Source organism: Varanus komodoensis, unplaced genomic scaffold (genome assembly GCF_004798865.1).
Source record: "Varanus komodoensis strain SLA01 unplaced genomic scaffold, ASM479886v1 scaffold1, whole genome shotgun sequence".
Classification (NCBI taxonomy): domain Eukaryota; kingdom Metazoa; phylum Chordata; class Lepidosauria; order Squamata; family Varanidae; genus Varanus; species Varanus komodoensis.
The window spans coordinates 54,372,063-54,398,193 of NW_025335268.1; the positions used below are offsets into that span (position 1 = coordinate 54,372,063).

The following is a 26,131-nucleotide window of genomic DNA, read 5'->3' on the forward strand; positions in this document are numbered from 1 at the left end:
GGAAGAGCAACTATAATCGTGTATGGGGAGAAGTAAGAAGGAAAGGTGAGGAGCTCAGGCTCCATCCAAACTGCACAGCCTGCTGGAGCCATCCTTGATTGCTTTAAAGGAACTGTAAGTATTTTTCCTGGTCTATATTTCAACAAATAAAGCAGGACCACTGAAATCCTACAGTAGCAAAGGGAAATAAAGCGGTTTCCGTCATTTTATTTTTTTAAATTCCTCTTTTTTTTTTTTTTTTTTACAAAAACTAAAAAAAGATATGCTGGCCAGAGAGGACTGGGTGAAATATCCTGGTACCAGTGTGTATAGATTTACCCTGAAAGTAATAGCCTCCAACTGGGGTGTTGTGTGATGGAGGCAACTTTGGACCCACTGGATGCAAAGCCTGTGTTCTCCACAGAGATTCCGAACCAAGTCTCTCTGCTGCACTAGCCTAGAGCTTCTGTAAGAGAGAGAGATTTCCCCAAAGTAAAGATCTACCAGGCTAAAAAGCCTAGTGTGTCACCCCCATACCTGTCCTGGTCAGCAGTTGGGGGCAGTCAATTTGGATTCACACCAGACTGCTTTTCCCATTATTATTGGACAAGCTGCACAAGCATTTGTTTGGACAGCTTAGTAAAATATTTCCCTTTATCTTGGCTGTTATTTGTGAAGAAACGCTTTCCATTTCAGGAGATTATATGGATTACTTTAAGATCTACAAAGCCCTAAGAATATCTCAAAAAGGATTTTTGAATATGTCTTCTGTTAGATTAGATGATCATTATCTAAAGAGTTATTTCCTTGAACACTTGACAAACCGACAACTTGTTTCTGGCAATTTGATAAATCGTTTGTGCTGTTCTAATAATTTTGCAATATTATCCATATACAGAGAGAGCAGCTCAAGTCATCCAGCAACTGTCTCATATATATATATAAAGCAGTCTGGAAATTTCTACAAACTGCTGGAAAAGGAAACTCCTATATAATGGAGATGGAAGTTTATGAAATTATGGGTAGTGCTGAGAAAGTGAAACCTTCATGAAGTGGCTCCCTAGTTGTGAACCGCAGCTGCCCTTGTCTTTCTCTTCACCAGAAGAATGGTACCAGACAGTGAAGCTGAATGGCAGGAAATTGTTGCCAGAGGAACAGAAGTAGTACTATTTAATGGGTTCACAAGATGCAGTGTAGTGAGGACCAGGATGGTGTACTAGTTAGGACTCGAATTCAGAATACTTGGGTTCTACTGCCTACTTGGTCACTTTTGGCCAGTCGCAGACTCAGCCTAGCGTACCTCTGGGCTGTTACAGCGATGACGTGGAGAAGAGGAAAATCACGCTCACAGCCTCGAAGGAAAGATGGGACATACATGGCACAAACAAACAGTGATGGAGATTAATTGTATGGTTTTTAAGGGGGATTGGATAAATAAATGGAAGATAAGCTGTAGAGCATTATGGGTCACGATGGCCTCCAGAATCAGAGGAAGAGTGCCCCTGAATACAAGTTGCCGAGAATATGATCGAAAGGTGCTTTTTGCAGGCTGACAAATCCGTTATGACCTTTTCCCCATAGGGAAGTTGTTCCAGGCCCTTGACCATTTTTGTTGCCTATTTCTGCACCTTTCCAACTCTGTAATACCTTTTCTAGGTGTGGCGATCAGAACAGTGCACAGTAGTCTAAGTACAGTTCACCACAGATTTGTATATGGGAAGCATGACACTGGCAGGTTTGTTTCAGGTCCTTTCCTAATTATGCTGAACATAGAGTTTTCCTTTTTCACAGCAGCTGTATACTGGGTTGACATTTTCACTGAACTGTCCATCAGAACCCCAAGATCCCTTTCTTGATCAGTCACTGGTAACTCAGATCCCAACAGTTTCTACTTGTCATTGGGTTTTTTTTTTTTGCACCAACATACATTATTCTACACTTGCTTATGCTGAACTGCATTTGTCATTTTGATGCCCATCCTCACTGTCCTTTTGGAGTTCCTCAGCATCCCTTTTTATTTAACCACCTTAAACGGTTTGTTATTAGAAAGCTTATAGCAACTTCAGTGTTCCCTCTTAATTCCAGCTCATTTATGAATAACTTGAAAATCACTGGTCCTAATATAAATTCCTGTGGGACCCCACTGTTTACATCTCCCCATTGCTAGAACTTACCATTTATTCTTGTCCTATGTTCTTTAACCAGTTACTGATCCCTAAGTAACTTTTCTCATTTCTTGACTATTTACTGAGTTTACTCAAGTATCTTTGGTGAGGGGCTTTCTCAAAAGTGTTTTGAAAGTCCAAGTAAACTATGTCTATTGGTCACCCATGTCCACATCTGTATTGCCATTTTCAAAGAACTCAGAAAAGTTAGTAAGATAGGACTTAGCTTAGCAGAAGCCATGTTAATCATTTTCCACCCCAGCAGGGCTTATGTTTCTATATGCTTACTGATTCTTTCTTAATAGCACTTTCAAACAATGTTCTCAGAAGAGATGTTAAATTGACCGGCTTGTACTTTCTTGAATTCTGCCACAAGGATCCCTTTTTAAAAATTGGTGTTAACATTGGCTATTCTCTCATCTTCTTGTGCAGAGGATTATCTTAGGGAAATGTTACCTGTTTTTGTAAGGAAGTCAGCTATTGTATTATACCTTATACTTGAGTTCCTTTAGAACTCTCAGATGGATACCACCTGGGCCCATGATTTATTAGCTTTCATTTTATCAATAAAGTTGAAAATATCATCTTTGTTTACCATTATTTGCCTTAATTCCTCAGATTCCCTTCCTGAATAAAGAAGCTCAGGAACAGGTTTCTAGCCTTTATTCTCTGCTGTGGTGACAGATTAAAATAATTAATCCGGCTTCTTTGCAATCTCCTTAGCCTCCTTTAGTACTCCTTTCATTCCCTAACCACCCCATGGTCCAACCACCTTTCTAGCTAGTGTCTTATTTTGATAGATTTAAAGAATTCGTTATTGTTGGCCTTGATGTTGTTAACAATATGCTTCTTAAAATGACATTTTACTTCTCTTATCATCTGCATACACTCCCTAGTGGCAAGCTTATGCTTCCTTTTGTTTTCTTCAATTTGCCAGACTTCCATTTGCCGAAGGACTCTTTCTTTCTCTAATTGCTATCTTGACATGGCTCATTAACTAACCTGGTTATCCCTTGGACTTGGTGCTACCATTTCTAACATGCACTATACATGCTATTTCACCTTTTATTATTGTGGCTTTGAGTAAACTTTTTTATCATTTTCCACACTGGAGAGAAGTTTCCTCTTTTGTTGTCACATTTCTCCCTGGAAACTTTCCACTTAAATGTACCCTGTATCTGATAGCAGTGAGGTTGCTGTTTCCAATCTGTTCAGCAACACATTCCTCTCGTACTAGGCCTTGGAATCCACCTATGATTAAATCCAGTCACCCAGGTCAGTTCCCTAAGCAAGGGAATGTTGCTTAGGACACTAAGAAAAGCATATTCTTTCTCAGAATTGGAACTTGCATTTATCTAGTCAGTGTGGAAATAACTGAAGTACAAATAACTTTAGGACAGATCAGAATTCAAGAGAAAATATAACTGGAAATCAATTTTTAATCATTGCACGTATATATTCTTGTGTGTTCTTTTTGTTGTTCTCTTTCTTGCATTCAGCCACTTTTCTTTTGTACTGACAGTATAATGCTTAACAATTTCAAACTATACTTTAATTAATGAAAAAGTAGTTGGGAACCTATACATTACAGGTGTCTTTCTATTTGAAAACAGTCGTGTTGCCAGGATGCTTTTAACCCCAGTTCATCTCCACCCCTTCCCCTTTGTCATGACATGGTTGCCTATATATGACTAAGGAATGGAACTTGTGGACTTCCCTTCTTGGCTGTGTATTATTACTGTTACAGTGCATTCATAGCTTGCCCTTTTCTTGTGAGGAATCCAAGGTGGCTCACATAGGTCTGACTTATACTCACAATAAGAACAAATGAGGCCGAGAGGGAGTGGCTGGCACAAAGTCACCCGGTGAGCTTCATGGCCAAGTGAGAGCCAGAGCCCTTATCTCCCAGGTCCAGAGTCCAACACAAGGACCCACAGGGCAAAATAATATGATGAATTCTTTACTGACAAATAGAAATACTACCCAAAAGGAATGACTAGGACCATACTGGTCATAGTCACCATCACCTTTGATGCACCCACTTCCCCCGCTTCACAAGTGCTCTGCAACTGACAGGCACTTGGTTCCTAGCAACTGTGTGCAAATTAGCCTATATGGAATCTCTCCTTGTCAATTTCCATGGTTGGTACCTACTCCAGTGTGGAGCTCCCTTGGCAGGTGACACTTACACAGACATTGACAAGACAAGACTACACATACTGGACAGACGTAAGTACACACTTGCAAAAGACAGAGAAAGGATTTTTTTTTTTTAAATAATGCTCGCAGTTGCCCAAACAAAAACAAATTGCCTGGAAAGGGAATTACTTCTTGTAAACGCAACTACTATTTTTTGAGGTTCTGGAAAAAAATGGCAGTGAGTTAAAAGCCATAGCATTTGGAGCAAGGCATGGAAGACAAGACAGGTTTTGCCATGAAGAGCCCTGGGATTCCGGCTGGAAGGCCAAGAGGGAAGGAGGGACAGAAGAAGCCAGAATGAGCGTGATTGTCTGGCAGATGAACCATGCACTGTGCAGCTTATCTGCAGGGTGGCTTAGTGTATCATACAAACATGCCTGAAGTGTCAGAAGAAGAATCTATCCTTCCTCCACCTTAACTGTTGCCTGTTTGGATTTATTGTAAAATCCTAAATAGATTTATTTAGAATTAACCATGGGGAAGCCAGTCATGTAAAGCTCTAGACAGAAAAAATCTTTAGAATTCTGTGATCTGTATAACGCTTAACACATTGACAGCAAATTAATACTGTTGGTAATTTTTCATATACAAATTGACTCAAAATTTCATTCTTACCCGCTATTGCTTCAATACTCGGGATTGCAATGGTGCTGTATGCACTAATACATTTGCAGGACCATGTTTTTACCAAGGTTTCCTCCATGCCTTCCTTTCTTGAAATAGTATTCACAAAGAAAGAACCCCATTGCTTAGAAACAGAATTAAGAGCTTTTGCATGACGTCCCTGAAATACAAACATGAATATAAAAGCAAACTTTGCCTGTGCTCTAATATATACATGGAATTATGTATGAATGGGCGCTTCAAAGCTGGCACACATTTCCACACATGAAATGGGAATTGCAGAAATGCACCTAACACAAAACTCAGTGAGAAGCCCTTGAGTTCTTTCATGCACTCGAGTATACCAGTTTCAAATTCTGTAGCTCCAGTGGAATCACATGAACTAAAATGGAATTCTTAAATCCTGACCATAATAATTATTTGTTCCTTAGAACACCCAAACCACATTTACCCTGCAGGTAATCTATTTTTGTTTCCACCAATCTTGCAGGACAATTTGCAATCCAATACATATCCCATTTGATTTGAGAGATTAGAGTAGGGGAAGATCCTCATTGGAGTTAAGTGGTATTTGAAAGCTTGCAGAAAGTTTTTACATCATTAGAAATGTTCCCGTAAAATGGTTATGGAAATAACTTGGCAACCACCAATCCTTGCATGCAGCTCTCTGCTGCAAAGGGAAGTGCTTCACAGCACTCTGAGTTTTTCCCCAGAAGAGACATGAGATGGTCCTGCATATGAGGAACTCAGAGCACTTATTTAGCTCTCATGCATATTTCATGGGCTTACTCATTTCACGTATTTCCAAGTTAGTTAGTTCTGAGCGAAGTAGACTTTCAGTGGAAAGACTTGAGTCAGGATGACTCAAGATGAGGGTACAGACTAAGTACAGGACTTCACATTATTATAAGATGCAAGGTCTATAAGACACAAACTTGAGCTGCATCACTTTGTCTTACAGTATATCACACATGATAAATCATACAATTGTACCAGGAGCATCATAATTCAGTGTGACACCAGTTGACTCTGTCTGACATTCACCCAGGCTGCCTTTGTGTCCTTTCCTCATTTTTAATCTCCTAAGATTAAACAGAAGAGGCTGACTGGGGAATTTTAAAATAACCTATAACGCTGCATAGGAGCCAGAAGAAAATCTGTCCAAACCAGTCTGGCTAATTGGTTTATTCCGTTGCAGGGATCTAACAGCTATGGGCTGCTCCGCTGTGTAAAGGAGCGTAATGAGCCAACACCTCTGACCTGCCATAGCCCCTCTCAGCTCAGAATCTTTTGATCAACTCAATCGACTTCTCCTCTGTTTGCTTCTTGTCACTGGTGGTAGACAGGAAGCAAACAGGATTCAACACAAGTCTTTTGCAGAAGTACAGAAGACGCTGGAGCTAACTAAAGCTCTTTAAGCAATGACCATGCACTTCCAATCACAGATCAGAGGGCAACCTCCAGGACACCATACCAGCTCCTTTTAAATGTAGGAAGGTTTCTGAGCACCACTGCTATTTCTGGTGCCAGTTCCCCAGTGTCCCCCAACACTGGAAGCATGGGGGGGGGGAGCCATATACTTTGCAGCTAGCATGTGTCCTGTGCACTTGCCAGTTTTCTGAAGACTATAAATATGTATGCAATTTTGAATCAGGCCATTTGTCTGAACTACCAGAACCATTTCTTTCTTTGTGTGTTTGTTTGGAATAAGAATAATAAGGGAGTGTTTCTCTTCTTTCCTGTCTTTGCAGAACACAGGAAGGAAATTACAGTTGAGCACACTTTATTTGTCTTCTGACTTTGATGTGTTATTCCAAGTTTGAAGGGGAAAGAAAGCTAAAAATTCTTCCTAATTTTGGTGTGCATATTATGCATGTGAGCTCAAAAAGCAGTTACTTCTTCCACATCGTACAGGTAGAGGTGGGGTTACATCAAACCTGGGTAATTAGGATCCTTACCTCATACTTTCCTTTCTTCTCTAAGGGCTCGGACTCCATCTCTGCAGTCATCATAGCACAGCCCCCTGTAAGCTCCTCTAAGATGAGGACAGTCTCCCAGTTATTGTAGTGGTGGGCTGAGAAAATATCCGAGTGCATGCTGTCACCAAAGTAAGCCACCTGAAAGTGGATCAACGATACAGTTGCTTTGAGGATGCAAAATAACTGCACCTGTTTGGGGGCATGCAAGCCTTCCCCAGTGGTGTCAGGAGGAGGTGCACAGGCCACAATCGCTGGCTCTACCTGCTCAGTGACGTCCCCATGGCCTGGCCCTGCTGCCCTCTGCATGCTAGAGGAGAAGGCCACAAGTGGAGAGATGCTGCCATGTGCGCAGGCTCTTGGCTTGATGGAGTGCCTGCAAGATCAGGTCTCCAGGTTGCATGGAGAGCAGGCAAGCTCCTCTGGACCTCCTCCCATTCCCTGGACACATGGAGGATTAGGGTGTTGTGCAGCAGGGGCATGGCCAGCAGATATGACTCCATCATATAAAAGGCAATGAAGACTATTATGGTGCCGTTTGCATATCACAACAACCTGGAGTCGTTTTTTCAAAGAGGTGTAAAGTTATTTAATTTCATAGGACCCCACTCCCCATTCCCACCCTAAAGCCAAAGAATATTATCACGGGGTAGCTTATACACAGGACAGAAAAGTCTGGAAATTTCCACTGGCATTCTTAGCAAATGAGAAAGAGGCAAATGAAAATAAGTGAGGCTTAATTGAGGGTTTTCCTTTTTACATATTCAGGCAGGCTTTTCATACAGCGTATGTGCACAATATTTTACTTACATGCATGTAAGCAAGAAAGATTTATCTTTGTCTATACCCCTCAAGTCCAAGCCACAAAGAAATTCTAATTACTAACTCACCTTGTAGATGGTCAGTTGGTACTCTGAAATGTACTGTTATGTGGCCCACCACATTTTAATCAAAGTGTCATTTACAATATTGTCTCACTTCTAATGAAAAGCAAACTTGTTGCCAAAGATGAGTGTTGCACATCCCTTGTGGCTGTGTCTGTCATATCCAACCATGTCCTCCTTACAGAGGTACTGGTAATTAGCACCAACTGTATAATGAAGGCTGACTGCCTATGAAAGGAGGTCAGTTTACATGGTAAAATATTCTTCCTGTCTCTGAAACTTGCAGCTTTCCAAAGACGGATGAACTACTGCTCTCATCATTCCTTGCTGCTAGCCAGATGGCTAGGGCTGATGGGAAGTGAAGTCTGCCAATGTCTAAAGGGTTGCTGGTTCCCCAGTCTTGGTCTGGAGACCACAGTAGCTCTGGAAAAGGTAAATCCTCTATGTAAATTATTTTAAAATAGTATGCTTTCTCCAAACTAGAAAATTTTAGTATATGGGAATTTTAGTATATGGGATCTATAGTTATTAGCAAACACTACATTTAACAACTATTAAATATAAAATACAGTATCACTGGGGCCTACAAGGGGCTTGTGTAGCTCAATGAAGCTATGAGCTATGCTGTGCAGGGCCACCCAAAACGGACAGGTCATAGCAGAGGGCTCTGACAAAATGTGATCCACTGGAGAAGGAAATGGCAACCCACTCCAGTATCTTTGCCATGAAAACCCCATGGACAGTACCAAAAGGCAAAAAGATATGACACCGGAAGATGAGCCCCTCAGGTCAGAAGGTGTCCAATATGCTACTGGGGAAGAGCAGAGGGCTAGTACTAGTAGCGCCAGAAAGAATGAAGTGACTGGGTCAAAGCCGAAAGGACACTCAGTTGCAGATATATCTGGTGGTGAAGGAGAGCTCTATGAATCAAGGCAAGCTGGATGTGGTCAAACAAGAGATGACAAGACTGAACATCGACAACTTAGGAATCAGTGAACTAAAATGGACAGGAATGGGTGAATTTGATTCAGATGACCATCAGGTATACTACTGCGGGCAAGAATCCATCAGAAGAAATGGAGTAGCCTTCATAGTCAATAAAACAGTAGGAAAAGCAGTACTGGGATACAATCTCCAAAATGACAGAACGGTCTCAGTTCGAATCCAAGGCAAACCATTCAACATCAAAGTAGTCCAAGTCTGTGCCCCAACCACTGGTGCTGAAGAGGCTGAAGTTGACCGGTTCTATGAAGGCCTACAACACCTTCTAGAATTAACACCAAAAAATGATGTCCTTATCATCATGGGGGATTGGAATGCTAAAGTAGGAAGCCAAAAGATAACCGGAATAACAGGCAAGTTTGGCCTTGGAGTACAAAATGAAGCAGGGCACAGGCTGGTAGAATTTTGTCAAGAGAATACGATGGTCATAGCTAACACTCTTTTCCAACAACCCAAGAGACGACTCTACACATGGACATCACCAGACGGTCAACACAGAAATCAGATTGACTATGTGCCCTGCAGCCAAAGATGGAGAAGCTCTATACAGCCAGTAAAAACTAGACCAGGAGCTGACTGTGGCTCAGATCATGAGCTTCTTGTTGCAAAATTAAGGCTTAAATTGAAGAAAGTAGGGGAAAGCACTAGGCCACTCAAGTAAGACCTAAATCATATCCCTGATGAATATACAGTAGAGGTGACAAATAGATTTAAGGAATTAGATCTGATAGACAGAGTGCCTGAAGAACTATGGACGGAGTTTCGCAACATTGTACAAGAGGTAGCAACTAAAACCATTCCAAAGAAAAAGAAATGCAAGAAAGCAAAATGGCTGTCTGAGGAAGCTTTACAAATAGCTGAGGAAAGAAGGGAAGTGAAAGGCAAGGGAGAAAGAGAAAAATACACCCAATTGAATGCAGAATTCCAGAGAATAGCTAGAAGAGATAAGAATGCCTTCTTAAAGGAACAGTGCAAAGAAATAGAAGAAAACAATAGAATAGGGAGGACCAGAGATCTCCTCAAGAAAATTGGAGATATGAAGGGAACATTTCATGCAAAGATGGGCATGATAAAGGACCAAAATGGCAGGGACCTAACAGAGGCAGAAGAGATTAAGAAGAGGTGGCAAGATTACACAGAGGAACTATACAAGAAAGAGCTTAACATCCCTGATAACCACGATGGGGTGGTCACTGACCTCGAGCCAGACATCCTGGAATGTGAAGTCAAATGGGTCTTAGGAAGTCTGAGCAGCAACAAAGCTAGTGGAGGTGACAGTATTCCAGCTGAGCTATTCAAAATCTTAAAAGACGATGCAGTGAAAGTGCTACACTCAATATGCCAGCAAATTTGGAAAACTCAACAGTGGCCACAGGATTGGAAAAGGTCAGTTTACATTCCCATCCCAAAGAAGGGCAATGCCAAAAAATGTTCAAACTACCGCACCATTGCACTCATTTCACATGCTAGCAAAGTGATGCTCAACACCCTACAAGCTAGGCTCCAGCAGTATGTGGACTGAGAACTACCAGAAGTACAGGCAGGATTTTGAAGAGGCAGAGGAACTAGAGATCAAATTGCCAACATATGCTGGATCATGGAGAAAGCTAGTGAGTTCCAGAAAAACATCTACTTCTGCTTCATTGATTATGTTAAAGCCTTTCATTGTGTGGATCACAACGAATTGTGGCAAGTTCTTAAAGAGATGGGAGTACCATTTGTCTCTTGAGAAACCTATATGTGGGTCAAGAAGCAACAGTGAGAACTGGACACGGAACCACTGATTGGTTCAAAATTGAGAAAGGAGTTCAGCAAGGCTGTATACTGTCGCCCTGCCGATTTAACTTATATGCAGAGCACATCATGAGAAAGGTGGGGCTAGATAAATCACAAGTTGGAATTAAGATTGCTGGGAGAAATATCAACAGCCTCAGATATTCAGATGACACCACTCTAATGGCAGAAAGTGAAGAGGAACTAAAGAGCCTCTTATTTTATTTATTTATTAAAACATTTTTATGCCGCCCCATTCGCCGAAGCCTTGGGGCGGCTTACAACAATAAGTTAAAAATATAATAACATTAAATTTAAAAAAAAAAGGTGAAGGAGGAGAGCGCAAAAGTTGGCTTGAAACTCAACATTAAGAAAACTAAGATCATGGCATCCGGTCCTCTCACTTCCTGGCAAATAGATGGGGAAGAAATGGAGGTAGTGACAGATTTTATTTTCCTGGACTCCAAGATCACCGCAGATGGGGACTGCAGCCAGGAAATTAAAAGATGCTTGTTCCTTGGGAGGAAAGGTATGGCAAATCTAGACAGCATACTAAAAAGCAGAGAAATCACCCTGCTGACAAAAGTGCGTATAGTCAAGGTATGGTTTTCCCAGTTGCAATGTATGGCTGTGAAAGTTGGACCATAAGGAAGGCTGAGCGCTGAAGAATTGAGCCCTTTGAATTGTGGTGCTGGCGAAGACTCCTGCGAGTCCCTTGGACCGCAAGGCGATCAAACCGGTCAGTCCTAGAGGTGATCAATCCTGACTGCTCTTTAGAAGGCCAGATACTGAAGATGAAATTCAAATGCTTTGGCCACGTAATGAGAAGGAAGGACTCCCTGGAGAAGAGCCTGATGCTGGGAACAATAGAAGGCAAAAAAATAAGGGGATGGCAGAGAATGAGGTGGCTGGATGGAGTCACTAAAGCAGTCGACGTGAGCCTAAGTGGACTCTGGGTGATGGCAGAGGATAGGAAGGCCTGGGAGAAGGTCGCAATGGGTCAGACAGGACACTGCGACTAACAACACCACCAACAACTATAGAATCCTTCCTTGGTGGCCCCTAAGCCCCAAACTTGGAGGCTTATGGCCATCCTATGCAGGGTGGGAGAAGTGGCGGGGGTGACCCTTACCTCTGGGTCCTTGCACCCGGACTTTTCACTAAACAGCCCTTTTGCCCAAGGGGAAAGAAGGTGGCTGTAGATGCCCCAGGTTGGGGTCTCTCCTTCACCTCTTGCAGCCACCAAAATGCCCTCCCAGACTGCATTCACAGCCTCAGGGAGGAAGCTGGGGCCAGGCTTACTATGCTGCCTGCAAAGGGGAGGAGTGTGAATTATGGATTTGCCTCTCTGTGGCCAGACAGCTGTTTTCAGCATTGGATCTGGGAATCTGGAGTATCCTATGGTCTCTCAGATGTTGTGCAGAGGTTACAGAATTGCTCCCTGAAGCAGCAATCAAATGCACACTGACTAAACTCCAATGAATACAACTGGATTTCTTCCAAAGTAAACTTCTACAGAATTGGGCTGCAGACATCTTGTATAAAACAATCTGCAAGAAAATGTGTCACAGAAGTTGCTCTTCTATATTTTTCGTGGGCCAGTTTGATGATAAAATTCCTTCCACTGCTTTATACTATTGAGCCTGCTTTCTCTAAAAATAAGGAGGCTGCCCTAATATTCTGAACTGAGCGAGCATTTCCATGAGATCCTGCTATTATACCTTATCTTCTTTTTCCAAATACCTTTGGTTCTACTTTGCCAGTCATCTTCTTCAGCAACTCATACAAATGGGTTGAGTTACCTTGGGAGTACCAGCCAGGTTTGTCCAAGCTTAAGAGGGCCTCTTGTTCCTCGTCATTTTCTGAAGCGACAAAACAAATTTGATTATTTTAGTGGCAACCCCCAGAAACAAACCATTCTCAAACAACTGGTGGAAAGAGAAGTTGAAGTGCCTTAACTATGAAAATGTTACTGAGTAGGATCTACATAGTATTCAATGCACTGCATTTTTCCTGTCTTCTTTGGAATCACCAGCAACCTCAACTGTGTATTTCAGAAAGCTCCAAGCAAAGCCTCCCAAATGATGAACACAGTCCCAGCTGGTGTGTGCGACTGACCTGGAGAGACCTTCATTCCCCCTTTGCCATAGTATTTATTTTTTATTTCATGAGAAATCTCTGAGCAGTACCCAATCAGACTCTAGTGCTAAGGTAAAGAAAGTTTATCCTAGTGTGAGTGCAAAGACTCTCTTGTACAATACCAAAAATATGACCCAGAGTTGGTGTATTGGTCTTTCATGGCTTCCCGAGAACCCCACCCCGATAGCATGGCAAGGTAGGTTAGCTCTGGTTACAACCATTAGCTTTCATTCCTATGCTAAAACTCCTCTAAGCCTTGAAAGGCAGGGCATGCTTGATCCAGACCATCCAGGTCTGCCCAATGAATCCACCACTCCTTCCCAAGGTGAAGCAGAGGCCTGGCAGTAGCCTTTCCCAAAAGCTTTGCTCTTTTTTGCCACAGAATCAGCAGTTTCTCCACACCCATTCTCTCGCTAGGAAGAATTTATCAAAAGGTATTCTTGAGCCCCCTTCTTTCTTCTGGAGGTCTTTCCCTCACTAAGTGGTAGCTTTTGGGTGTTGGAGAAGCGTGTAGTGATTTGGTTTAACAGATAACCTGAAGAGGAAGCTACAGGAATTGGGTTGTGCACAAGACACTAAATGCTAGTATGACTGAATTTTAGTATAGTTACTCAATCTTCCCTACCCTTGTGTCTTTCCATGGTGACTCTGTGCAAGGAATAGTGCTGGTGCATGGCTCAGGGTTAGAGACCAACCTCCCTAGCTGCTTTTCTCTTGCACTACCCTGTCCTGCCCTTTTTCTTTCCCTACTGGCTAGCTTTAAGGCTCCCAATTAGCACAGTCACAGCCGCTGAAACATTATGAACCACAGCCCAGCCCCTTGCAAAATGGACTTGTCTGTGGCCAGGCAAGAGGGCCTTGTGGGCTTACCCTAAATACAACGTTTGGAGCATCTGCATGGTACAGACCTAACTAACACGCCATTAGCCTTTAAGTGGCAATCCTATGCACATTTACCTGGACAAAGTCTCATGGAACTTGACGGGACTTACCAAGGACTTACCAAGAACACAAGAATTGGGCTACATTATGAACTTATGTATATTTATTTAAAATAATTTCAGGAAATCAGGTACAACCCTCTCCAGGCAATGGGAAGCTTCTCAGAGTGGCGATCAAGTGTTGAAATGAAAACACAAAGGAGGAACAATCAAATTCCTGAACTCTCAAAACAAGCCCTGCACAGAAGCATTCTCATAACGCTAGAAATTGTGACCTTCCTGTCTGACTTCATGATTTGCTCACCAGTGGTCTTGCAGGCTTTCACAAGAGGCACCTGTGCACAATTAATATCTACAGGGAAGGGCAAAAAAATTGGGCTAGTTCCCCTCATGGACCTGCCAAGTTGCTAACATGTGGTCTGCGTTAATACTTATACAAGAGCAGTCCAAAATGGGCTCCAACACACATTTATAATCACATTTCTTTTTAATAAAAAGGGTTCCCTCTAGACAAAACAGATATTGATTAGGGATGCTGTGTGAAGTGGACAAAAAGAAAGGATCCAAACGTAAAAGAAGTCCATTCATGCAGAAATGCTGTTTTCCTTTCATGATATTTTGCATAAACAAACAATCAGTAACATAGACAAAGTAAGAGTGTCGTTCTTCACATCTTATTTCTTGATTTATTCCTCAGATTATTTCAAAAACATCAAGTTCCTCTGATTGTTCTTGGCTCTGTAAATATCCTTCCTATTTTAAGACACTTTGTTGTTGAAACCTTTGAAAGTATTTTAATAAGATACACAATTTTTAGCCATTTCTAAAATGGCTGCCTGGCACTTCTTTCCAAATATCAGAGCAAACAGGTAGACTTCAAATTTTGGATTGACTGTATGTCCAGAAAAACAGGAAGTTATACACAGTTTTCAAAGGCTTATGAAGAGAGAAAAGCAATTCCTAAAAAAAACTGAGGCATGAGCCATCCTTCTGTGCCAGTTTTCTTGCCCTCAGGTGCTCCAAACACAAGAAGCTTATGCATGCAGCTCTGTGATTAAGCAGGATTCCTAACTCTACTATGGGAAAAAAGTAATATGGGCCTTTTCTGGCAGAGAACAGCCAGTGCAAGTGCGTATTTATCACCTGCCAACAGTGCTAGCAGGGAAGAAGTGTCCTATGAGGATTGCCTTAGATGTGTTCATATGGATAACGTCCCATATTTGTGTAGAAACACAATGAACAATTTTAGAGAACTACAGCAGGCAAAAATTGCAAATCTCTCGGCCTTATTTTCATTGCGTTGGCTCTATTAAGTTCTTGTGTTGTATATGTATTTAAAAGCCAGACCTGTCAAAAGCTTGTCATAATCTGGCAGGACCACAAAACAGAACACAGGGTAGGATGATGAGACAGGGTTACGCAGAGCAAGCGAAGGGGATGAGACTGTGTATGTTGGTTCTCTCATTTCCACCAGGTTTACAGAGTGAACTAACAGTCCTGGAAAACTGTTGGAAAACTTGCGATTGATAAAACCTGCTCCGTTGCCCTGGTATGGCCTCGGGCAGAATGGAGAATCTCTCACAACCCTATCTCCAAGTATCTGCCATTCCTTCCTGGGGAAAAACATTTCTCCCTCTCATTAGCTTGGAAACAAGACACCTAGAAAGAGTACTTTGCCAGTGATTTATATATGCACTCTGTGAAGGCAGTACATATTTTAGTGGGAGACAATATTGACAAAAAAGTAATGCATCGCTATACAAAATCTGTGGATTTATGCAACCTGTTCTGGGGAATTATTGTAAACATTATTTCAGTCAGGATAACAATGGGGATGATGGGCATGGGCTTGCAGGAAATGTTTATGCAGACTCTGAAATGACTACCTAATTCTCTACAGAATGGTGGTAGTCACACTCACAGAGTACTTCAAAATTATATTTCTTGGCTTAAGGATCCTCTTTTCTACTGTAGCTCTGCACCTTGTGCAAAGTGTTGCTTCCAAAACTCAGGGAAGCTTTTGAGATGGTTAATTTGAAGCCATCAACAGAAGAGGGAATGAGGGAAGTTCTGATGTGTGCCTTTAAGTTAAGCATCATAGTACGTACATCAACATGCTATCATCAGGACAAACACTTAGACCCACAATAGGTTCCCAATGCCAGAACTTCGTTATGAACCTTGTGAGATAACAACTACAGGTAAACAGGGGCAAATGCTGAACACTGAATAACTGCAGCCTCAGGCACCATTGAGACTAGCAGATCAAGGTGCAATGCCAAAGTCTGCTTGAGCCCTTAAAAATGTTTAAGAACAGTCATCATAACACATCAGTCGAGAACAAAGCATGTTATGGTACATAAACGGACATTTCTTGGTGCTTTTGAAAGACCAGTATCTCCCCTCCAGTGACAGGCCTTTGGGTCAGTTCTACATGCAGCAATGTGACAACAGTCCTATGTTTGTAACTGATTTTTTTTGTTGAATCACAGTAGTGGACCATGAATGATAACAAAAGGCACATGAATGATGACTGGTGATTCAAGGCGGCTTAGGTCAGTTGAGCCCTTCTGAGACGTAGGAGTCTGACCTTCCCTAATTTGCCTGAAGTAGCACTTTCCTAAATCTACATCCAGTGGGTTTTTTTTTTTTAACTGAGGTAAAATCTGAAAGGAAGTGCGTATGTTTCTTTGAGGAATTTCAGTGATTCTCATTATTTGGCAGTTCTTGAAGTTTGTACTTGTTCACTGTGATGCTGGGTATCAGCCTGCACTTCTGGTTCACAAGGAATTGTCTTTACATGTTCAAGGAATTGCATGAGCCCAAGGAAGTAATTTGGTTTTGACCACTGCATGTACAAACCAATAATTATAAATGATGAAACTCTACACATGTTAGACAATGGGTTGTATCCAAACTTAGCCGTCCACTAACAGAAAAGAAACCATTGGCAAATCTATTCCAAATCTCTGCTACAGTCTCCTTGCCTGGACCCCAAAAATACTCTAGAGCTGGAGGACCGCTGAACTAGATTTGGGAGTGGGGGTAAGAAGAGTACAGTGGGGAAATGAAGGAAAAAAGCTTTCTGCTTACATGATCGCAGATTTGACCCATTGAGTACCACGTTCTGGGCGATTTGTGCAGAACCCCCAAAGCCTCTTTGATTACTTTTGATGTTTCTTTGAAGGACACAAAATCCTGATTCCAAGTATCTTTCAAAACAAGAATCCTGACTCCAAGTATCTTTTAATTACACATTCTTGCTGTGTAACAAATTTACCCCCCTCCCCCACTACTAACAGCACACAGTTGTTGTTGACATTTGCTTCAGGTTAATGACTTTTTCATAAAAGCGGGAAGCAGGCCTGTAGGGCTGAATGACATTTGACAGATTGCAGTGCCTTAGGACAAATGGGAATTAAATTCAGCCTCTCTATACCATTTTGCATTATGTCAAAAGCAAAATAATTAATATAGGCTTGAGAAATAATTCTAACATGTTGCCTTTATTTCTCCCCCAAGACATAGTAAAAGATAGTGGAGCTTCTTTTTAAATTTAAAGGTGTGCCACACTTAAGAGCACGTTTCAGTGTACATTCATAAGTATGAAAAAGACGCTCTAGCCCATGGGTCCTCAAACTAAGGCCCGCGGGCCGGATCCAGCCCACCATGCCCATTTATCTGGCCTGCCATAGAGGTTTTGGGCGCACACATGTGCACCGAGGCAGCAGCTTGCTCATGCAGAGATCGTTTTGGACTTGCTTTTGGAAGTGTGCGTAACCGGTAGCGGCTTGCTCGCAAAGAGATCCTTTTCTCTGAGCGAGTCCAAAACGATCTCCTTGCAAGCAGCTGGCACCTCACCATGTGGCAGCTTGCTCACAAGATCATTTTGGACTCGCTCGGAGAAAAGGCTCTCTGCCTATGCCCGCCCCTGCCTCACCGTGCGCTCCCGGCCCATGCCCCCCGCCCATACCGCCTTGGCAGCCGGCGCGCATCGCTGGCACCTTTCAACTGGTCCCCTATTGAAAAAGTTTGAGGACCCCTGCTCCAGCAAATGATCCTATGGCCCTCAGACATTTTCTGAGTGGCTGGTATGGAAAGAACCACATTGGCTGCTCTTCAAGGTCAGAAAAAAACCCTTGAAGAGGGGTTGAAGGGGGCATTTGGGGCCATCCTGAAGCCACTCCAACCTCTCCCTTTGAAAAACTGTTGCTAGATTGCTAAAAACTAGTAAATCTACTGAAACTGCAGAAGAGGAGCAGTTCTGCCCTGGAGAAGTGTCAGCCCAGATGTTCTGAGGTTTATGCTCCACAGGGTTCCACCCTTAACAGTACAATCCCTTATGCAACAGCTAAGACAGGGGAGAAGTTAATTTGGTTTGCATTTTAACACAATCTTGTTGAGTTTACACTACTAGAACTAACACAAAACTTCCATATTTGCAACTTTTTGAATTTTGCAGTGTAGTGCTCTGTAAAAAAAATGCACTAAAATGTGCAATAGTAGGGGGAATTATTTGCCAAAGGCATACATTGGTAACAATTGCTCACAAGAGCAGGTTGCTTACCTGTAACTGATGTTCTTCGAGTGGCCATCTGTGCAGTCACACATATGGGTTCTGCGCCTGCGCAGTGCCTTTGGCCGGAAGATTAACAGCTAACGGTTTTTGGCGGGAACTCCGCTCCCCCTCCCCCCTAGCATTATATAAGGAGAGGAGTGTCTGCCAATTTCCAGTCTTTGAAAGACAGACATTTGTTCTTATAATAAGGTTTGTCAGTATGACAAGATAGACAAATTCAGTAGTGGTACGACACATAGCAAAGAGATCATAGTATCGAAAGAAATAGTCGGACCACCCATGACACCAAGCGGGGTCGGAGGGTGGGTTGTGCGACTGCACAGATGGCCACTCGAAGAACATCAGTTACAGGTAAGCAACCTGCTTTTCTTCATCGTGGCCTCTGTGCATCACACATATGGGTAGAATAACAAGCTTACCCCAAATGGAGGAGGGAGGTGTCATCAGCGAAGGATGGAAGAAAGGACAGCTCTGCCAAAAGAGCAATCCTGCCTGGCACGGACATCGAGTCTATAATGTCTGGCGAAGGTACACAGGGTAGCCCAAATGGCCGCCCTGCACACATCTTCTATCGGGACCCCTGATGCAAAGGCCGAAGAAGCAGCAACAGCTCTTGTAGAATGACCTCTTGGAGTAGATGGCAAGTCCAACTTAGCTAATGGATAAGGCAGGACAATTGTATTTACTATCCATTTCGAAAGACGTTGTGAAGTGACTGGACAGCCTCGGTCATGTTCCGAATATTTCACAAAAAGTCTATTGGAATGCCGAACAGACTCAGTCCTGGACCTATAAAAGGCTAAGCAACGACGAACGTCCAGCATATGTAGAGATCGCTCTATCAAATTCGAAGGGGTCGGAAAGAATGCCAGTAAAACAATCTCCTGTTGCATGTGAAACGAAGTAGCGACTTTTGGAAGGAAAGACGGATCCAGCTGAAGAACCACTTTTTCCTTATGAAAATTTAGAAAAGGGGGGGTCTACCCGAAGGGCGCAGAGTACAGAGGATCTACGGGCTGAAGTCACTGCAACAAGGAAGGCAGTCTTCCATGAAGCAAGGCATAGATCGATCGTCACCATGGGTTCGAAAGGTGATCGAGTCAGCACTTGTAAAACCACCGAAAGACTCCAGGTGGGCATTAGAGGTCTTATAGTTGGATGCAGATTACTCAATCCTCTCAAAAATCTTTTAATCAGAGGTTGAGCAAAAATGGAAAGACCATGTATAGTTCCCCGGTAATGTGAAATTGCTGCTGTATAAACTTTTATGGATGAAGGTTTGAGTCCAGACTGATGCAATTCAAAGAGAAACTGAAGTATCTGTGAAACAGAAGCTGAGGGGGCCGAGTGTAAATTGGCAAAGTTAGAGAATCTCTGCCATTTTGCCACGTACAACTTCCTAGTAGATGGTCGTAGCGCAGATTTGAGAATATACTGTAGGTCTTGGTGTAGACTCTGCTGAGCAGGAATGGCCGGGACGGTTGGTGGTGTCAATACCGATGTATCGCAGCTGGTCATCGTATCCTCCATGCAGTCAGTTTCAGCGACAGCAAGTCTGGGTGGCGGATCGTGCACTCCCTCTGGGTAACGAGATAAGGAAAAAGAGGGAGTTGGAGAAATTCTTCTTAGGAGATGTGAATGAGAGTTGAGAACCATGGCTGGCGTGGCCACCAGGGGGTGATCAGTAGCCCTGTGGCCCCTTTGTGAATGATCTTTGCCAACACTCTCATGATGAGTGGGATCGGAGGGAAAGCATAAAAAGTCATATTTGTCCAGGGGATCATGAAAGCGTCCCCGAGCGAGTCCTGACCCATCCCCGCCCTGGAACAATAGGCCGTGCATGCCCTGTTCTGTTATGTGGCAAACAGGTCGATGTCTGGCTGGCCCCATTGGTGAAATAGCATGTCGCGAACCCGATGGTCTAGCTCCCATTCGTGTGACCGTGACATATGTCTGCTCAAGAGATCAGCGTCTGTATTTTCTGTGCCTGCAAGGTGAACTGCTAGAAGAGTGATACCTCTCGGTATGCACCAGTCCCAAATCTGCATGGCCAGGTGGGCTAGTTTCCAGGATCAGGTTCCCCCTTGTTTGTTCAAATAAAAGACCGTCCCCATGTTGTCTGAAGTCACCTGGACAACCTGGTGTAGAAGCACATCCTCGAATGATTGCAGGGCTTTGAAAACGGCAAGAAGTTCCAGAAAACTGATATGGTTTCTGCAATCCCAGTGACTCCATATCCCCTGGGTACGTAGATCGGAGCAAACTGCTCCCCATCCCAGCAGGGACGCATCGGTGCTGAGGGTTACTGTAGGGTACCGGGGTCGAAACGGAACGCCTACAGTCAGATTGGCTGGGTCTATCCACCATAACAGGGACTGAAGAACGGAAGCCAGGAGTCGAATCCGTTTGGTAGGTGGATCTGTCTGTGGTCGAAACATTCCGTTGAAGAACAGTTGAAGGGGACGTAGCCTGAGTTTGGCATGCGGAACCACAGCGATGGAAGCAGACATGTGTCCCAACAGGCTCTGAATAGACCGGGCGGGGACGGTTCTTGCTTGTTGAATCCGAGTGATGCACTGAGCAATCGCATGCCGTCTGTCCCAAGGAAGGAAGGCTCTTGCCAACGTTGAATCCAGCTGGGCTCCGATAAAGTTGATCACCTGCGTAGGGAGAAGGGAAGATTTCCGTTAATACAGAGTCCAAGATCGTGCAATAGAGCACATGTAAACTCAACAGCAGACGAAAGTCCTGCTTCTGTGTCGGATACCAGCAACCAATCATCAAGGTTCGGGTATATCCGAATTCCACGTAATCGAAGGTGTGCACAGACAGGAGCCATACACTTTGTAAAAACCCGTGGTGCAGTGGCTAATCCAAACGGTAGCACATTGAATTCGTAGATTTCAGAGTCCACCGCAAAACAAAGGAAACGCCTATAACTTGGATGTATTGAAATATGAAAATAGGCATCCTTCAGATCCAATGAGGCGAACCAATCCCCTCTTCCCAGCAATGGGAGAATACTTTGAAGTGTGGTCATCCAAAACTTCTTTGGTGTTATGAATCTATTGAGAGCTCTCAAGTCCAATATTGGTCTGAGAACCCCATCTCGTTTCGGGACCGTAAAGTATCTGGAGTAGAACCCGTGGAATCCCTCCGATAACGACAAGCGACGAATAGCTCCTTTAGCAAGGAGTTGGTGAATCTTGTCTAACAGTACCAAGGAAGTCGGAGTATAGCGGATAGGATTTGGTGATGGCACAACGTCGAATTCGATTCCATATCCGTGCTGAATGATAGATAACACCCACCCATCAGATGTGATGGACTCCCAAATGGAGAGCCGACTCTTCAGTCAATCCCCAAATGAGAGGGGGGAGGGTAGAGTTGGAATGAGAGGAGAGGTTCACTCGTCACATCAGTGCTGTCGCCTGTCCGTATCAAAGCGGCGGCGGCCCTGTTGGAAGCGCTGGGGTGGTTGTTGCCTGCGACGCTGCTGACATTGATGTGGTTGCTGTTGCCAAGGCGGAAATTGTTGACGGTACTGTGGACGTGACCATGACCACTTACATCGGGGTAGAGATTGCAATTCCATACGACGGGCCGTCATCCTTGATTCATGGATTTTCTTCAATTTGCTATCCGTCCTCGCATGGAAGAGACCGGAACCATCGAACGGCATCTCCTCAATTCTCCGCTTCATCTTGTCCGGAAAATTGCAATTACACAACCAGGCGTGTCTGCGGAGGGAAATGGCGCCGACCAGCGACCTCGAATCAGAGTCCACATGGTGCCTCGCGGTGGAAAGCTGTTGCACCGCCACTTGCATAGCTTCCTTAACAAAAGTCTTAGCAAGTTCGCCCTGGTTTCCCGGGAGGGTATCGATGATGGCGTCCAAGCATTGCATAAGGAAATATTGGTAACACGCCAGGGTTGCCTCATAATTAGAAATTTGTAAACCAAGGCCCGAAGCTGCCATACCCGGTGGGTGAGGGAATCAACCTTTCTGCCCTCTTTGTCACGAGGCGAGGTGTGTCCACGGGCTTCCCGACCCTGCGAAGATTCTACAACAACCGAATTCGGCTTGGGGTGACGGAGAAGAAACAGGATGTCCTCTTCCCGCACCCGATACATGGACTCGTATTTACAAGAAGTTGGTTGTGGGTGAGCTGGGAGGTCCCATGGCTGGGTCATTGCCTGCTGTAAGGTCGTAATAAACGGCAAGGCAATAGATGTGGATTGTTCGCCCCTGACCACATCATAAAAATGATTGGTGCTCGGACCCGGCTGTTGGGGGGCTTCTATATCGAGCGATCCCACTAGTCTGGCCATCAGATCGTTAAACGATATATATGGTTCCTCGGGCGACCCCGGGCCCTGAGAAGCAACTGCTGCATCCGGCGAGGTCGAGTCAGCCTCAGACTTGTCGGATTCCATCCAGTAGGGGGGTGATACACTGGAGGAAGAATCTCCTGGTGACTCTGATCTGCCATTTTCTTTAGATGGGGCCCTCGAGGCGTCTCTGGGCGTTGAATGGAAACGTTCCCGAGGCGCTGGTGGCGAAGATTGTCCCCTGGAGGTCAGATAATAGGCTACGGAGTGGTACTCTTCCCGTCTCGGAGCAGAGGAGTACCTGGAGTGGTACCAATCATCAGACCTCGCATCCGAGGAACGGCTCCTACGGCTTCTCGGAGGGGAGATGGCGATCTCAGTATCCATCGGGATTGGAGGCATCGGGGTTGGTGATCGAGCTCTAGGTGGTGAATCTCGTATTTCCCCATCAGAGATGGAACCACGCCTTGAATCCAGAATGGGTTCAGTTGTCGGTCGGCGCGGTGAGCCCGGTCGGGTAACCCTCATAGCCGCCTGGATGGTCGGGACTGAGGGGGTCGGTTCTGAAGCAGGGATCAGAATCGAGGAAGAGGCTGAGCCTGAGTGACGCTGTTTTGCCTGCTCGGCATTCTTCGGCTTCTTAACCGGCTTGCCCGTCTTATCTTTCTTGGCCTTCTTATGCACAGGATATTTATCTGAGTTGCTGTGCTTTCTTTTTTCCTTTTGTTTCCTTGGCAGGGAAACAGACTGGTCGGCCATGGTATGAGCGCCTTCTTCAGAAGGGCGTGAGGGCGGTGCAATGGAGGAAGAGGCTGGGCATTGTGGCAGGTCAGCCGAAGTTGGACGGCTTTTGGGTGGGGCCACAACAGTGGAAGGCTTAGCCACCAGCCGGTCAGATTGGAGGAGAGCCTGGTCCCATAAGAGTTTGCGGAGGCGGTTCTCCCTATTCTTCCTCGCCTGTTTAGAGAAGGCCAAACAATGGCCGCACTTATCGGTTCTGTGCCCTTCCCCCAAACAAAGGAGGCACAGATCATGCAGGTCTGTGGCGGGCATTTTGGAGCCGCATTTTCCGCACTTGCGGAACGCCGCCCGTTGTGCCATCATAGAAAGAAGAAAAAAGGAGATAGTAAAGCGGGAAAGTAATATTTTTGGTTGTTTTTTTTTTATAGGAACGATAAAAAGGAAAAAATGGTGCAAAGTTAAGAAGAAATATAAGTGAAGTACTAACAACAAGAACAAGGAATACAAACTTGGTAGGAAAAAGGAGAGATTTTTGAACGAGCAAGAAGGTAAGTAATAATCTTAGCGAGAGCGAAGCGACACGAGGCACAATGAACGGCGGTCGCAAAGACTGGAAAATGGCAGACACTCCGCTCCTTATATAATGCTAGGGGGGAGGGGGAGTGGAGTTCCCGCCAAAAACCGTTAGCTGTTAATCTTCCGGCCAAAGGCACTGCGCAGGCACAGAACCCATATGTGTGATGCACAGAGGCCACGACGAAGAAAAATATGTATTGAAAGATAATTTTGGGGAGTATAAACTGAGGTGGAAACAGGTCAAAATGAACTTATGTTTGGATAATGTGATGTTAGCTTTGGCATTTAGACCTTGAGATGGGGCCATGCTGAGGAAAGTGCCACATCTGCTGGGTTTTTCTCTTGTATTACTCTGAGCTTGTGGAATATACCCTTCTTGGAGAAATAATTGGCTCACTTTCTGTTTGTAGAAAAGGTAAGATAAAGCATAAAGGTAGCTTAAAACTTGGTGTTTTGAATTGCTTTTAGTAATTGCCCTTTCAAATGATTTCTTCGGTGGATTTTAAAGTTCTGATTATTTGTTGTAGATCTTATGGAAAGGCGGTATAAAAATAAAAGAGAAAATGAGGAGCTTAGTGAAACCAACATGAACAGATTCATCCATTCCCTTTAAAAAGTAACCCACCCCCCCACTGCATCCAAAGGAACTTACTTCAAGGCAAGTGTGTATAGGACTGCAGCTGAGTTGTGGTAACATGCAGGAATATTTTGCGAATATGTATATTATCTGGGCAATCTTATCAGAGAGCTCTGGCAGACTGCAGCTTCTTTTATTTGGGTTTGTCTCTGTGTAATATGAAAAGGGCCATGATATTCTAGGAATTCAGATCTGCAAAACTGTGTAAAATGGGCATTAGGGAGGAATTTATCATTTTAGATTAACCTATGTTGCATTTAAGTACAGATTAGTGTTGATGAATTACAGGAAGAAAGATGAAGACACAAACTCTGAAAAAAAATTAAAAGGACAGAAGGTGCAACTTTCAAAGATGATTTTTCTGGTATGGAAGTGGCCCTGCTAACTGAGTTAACAGAAGCACTTTTTACTGCTGTTTGAGTTCCATGTAGAGAAATACTGATAAGCAGATACTATTAATGAAAGGGATGCTGACTCTCCCCCAAAGTACTGAATTCCTCATTACACTGTGAAGGAATATACCACTGCTTGGTGCAGGATTGGGCCAGCATGTGCCTTCGAAGGGAAGGAATTGCTTTGTGTGTATGTTTTCTTTTATCAAAGATTCTAATTCCCAGACGAATGCAGAGTACATGCTTCAGGTGAGCTATGGGTTAAGTTAAAATCAACTCAGCACTGACCCTCAGTAGACAGTAGCGGAGACAGCGAGTGTGAGTTATGGGAAGGAGTTTAACCTTTCCTAATCCCTATACTCAGATCGTTGCCGATATATGATGCTTTCTCTGTCTTGTAGGTTGTATTCATCACCAGAAAGTCTTAGAACTAATTATAACATGCTTAAAATAACTTACTTGATATTAATGGTAATAAAAAGCAGAATGTGTTTCCTGTGAAAAATAGTTTATTTTAAGGACTAACCAAGTTTTTAAAAAAGAAGTTTCTTTTTTGCAGTACATACAAATGAACAGAGAAGCTTTTAATGAAAACCAGCACACACAGATGCATGGAAACTATGTCTAAAGGAAGCTTTTTGGTATTTGCTGCCAAGCTTGAATCTGTAAGGAATGCAGTATGCAAAACCCTTCATTTCAGTTCTCTCATTAATCGTTTCAAGACCCACTTTGCAAATTGCACTACTAGCCATCAAAGTGATGTAATTGTGTTTTAGGAACTCTGACACATCATCTCACATTTACAATAAGTTACAGTAACACATGAAGATGTCATTCCTCCGTACATTTATAAACGCAGTCTCCATTATATTGTCTTTATAGTTTTTCTTATGAAAGAATGTGCCTTATTCCCCATCCCCAATGCAATATTATGCATTTTTTAAAGGTCTTGTTTTCTCTGCACATATATAATATCCAATTGGGTTGGCTGTCAATTCTTTCAGCGTATTTGTTTCATAAAAACAGACTGTTCCTTAAATTACCTCAAGTTTTGACAGAACATTCCCATGACTGCTTCTATCTCCCCCCAGTGGCAAGCCAGTGATGGTATTTCCCGCATGCACCCCATACAAATTTGTTAATGGGAATTTCACACATGGCAGAAGACAAGCCTAGATCTGTTCCACTTGAG

General features: G+C 43.6%; 1 protein-coding gene across 5 annotated transcripts in view; it reads right to left on the reverse strand.

The window, feature by feature from the left end:
• NT5DC1 (5'-nucleotidase domain containing 1) overlaps window positions 1-26,131 on the reverse strand; it is a 140,448-nt gene that overhangs the window by 18,643 nt on the left and 95,674 nt on the right. For all 5 annotated transcript variants that reach the window (XR_006414308.1, XM_044426138.1, XM_044426147.1 and 2 more), the window contains exons 9-11: window positions 12,346-12,464; window positions 6,926-7,084; window positions 4,959-5,127 (exon numbers count right to left, since the gene is read on the reverse strand). Coding sequence is in view for 4 of the 5 variants with exons in the window: in XM_044426138.1 (XP_044282073.1) it covers window positions 4,959-5,127; window positions 6,926-7,084; window positions 12,346-12,464 (447 nt within the window). In the remaining variant the exon portion in view is untranslated. The remainder of the gene's footprint in view (window positions 1-4,958; window positions 5,128-6,925; window positions 7,085-12,345; window positions 12,465-26,131) is intronic.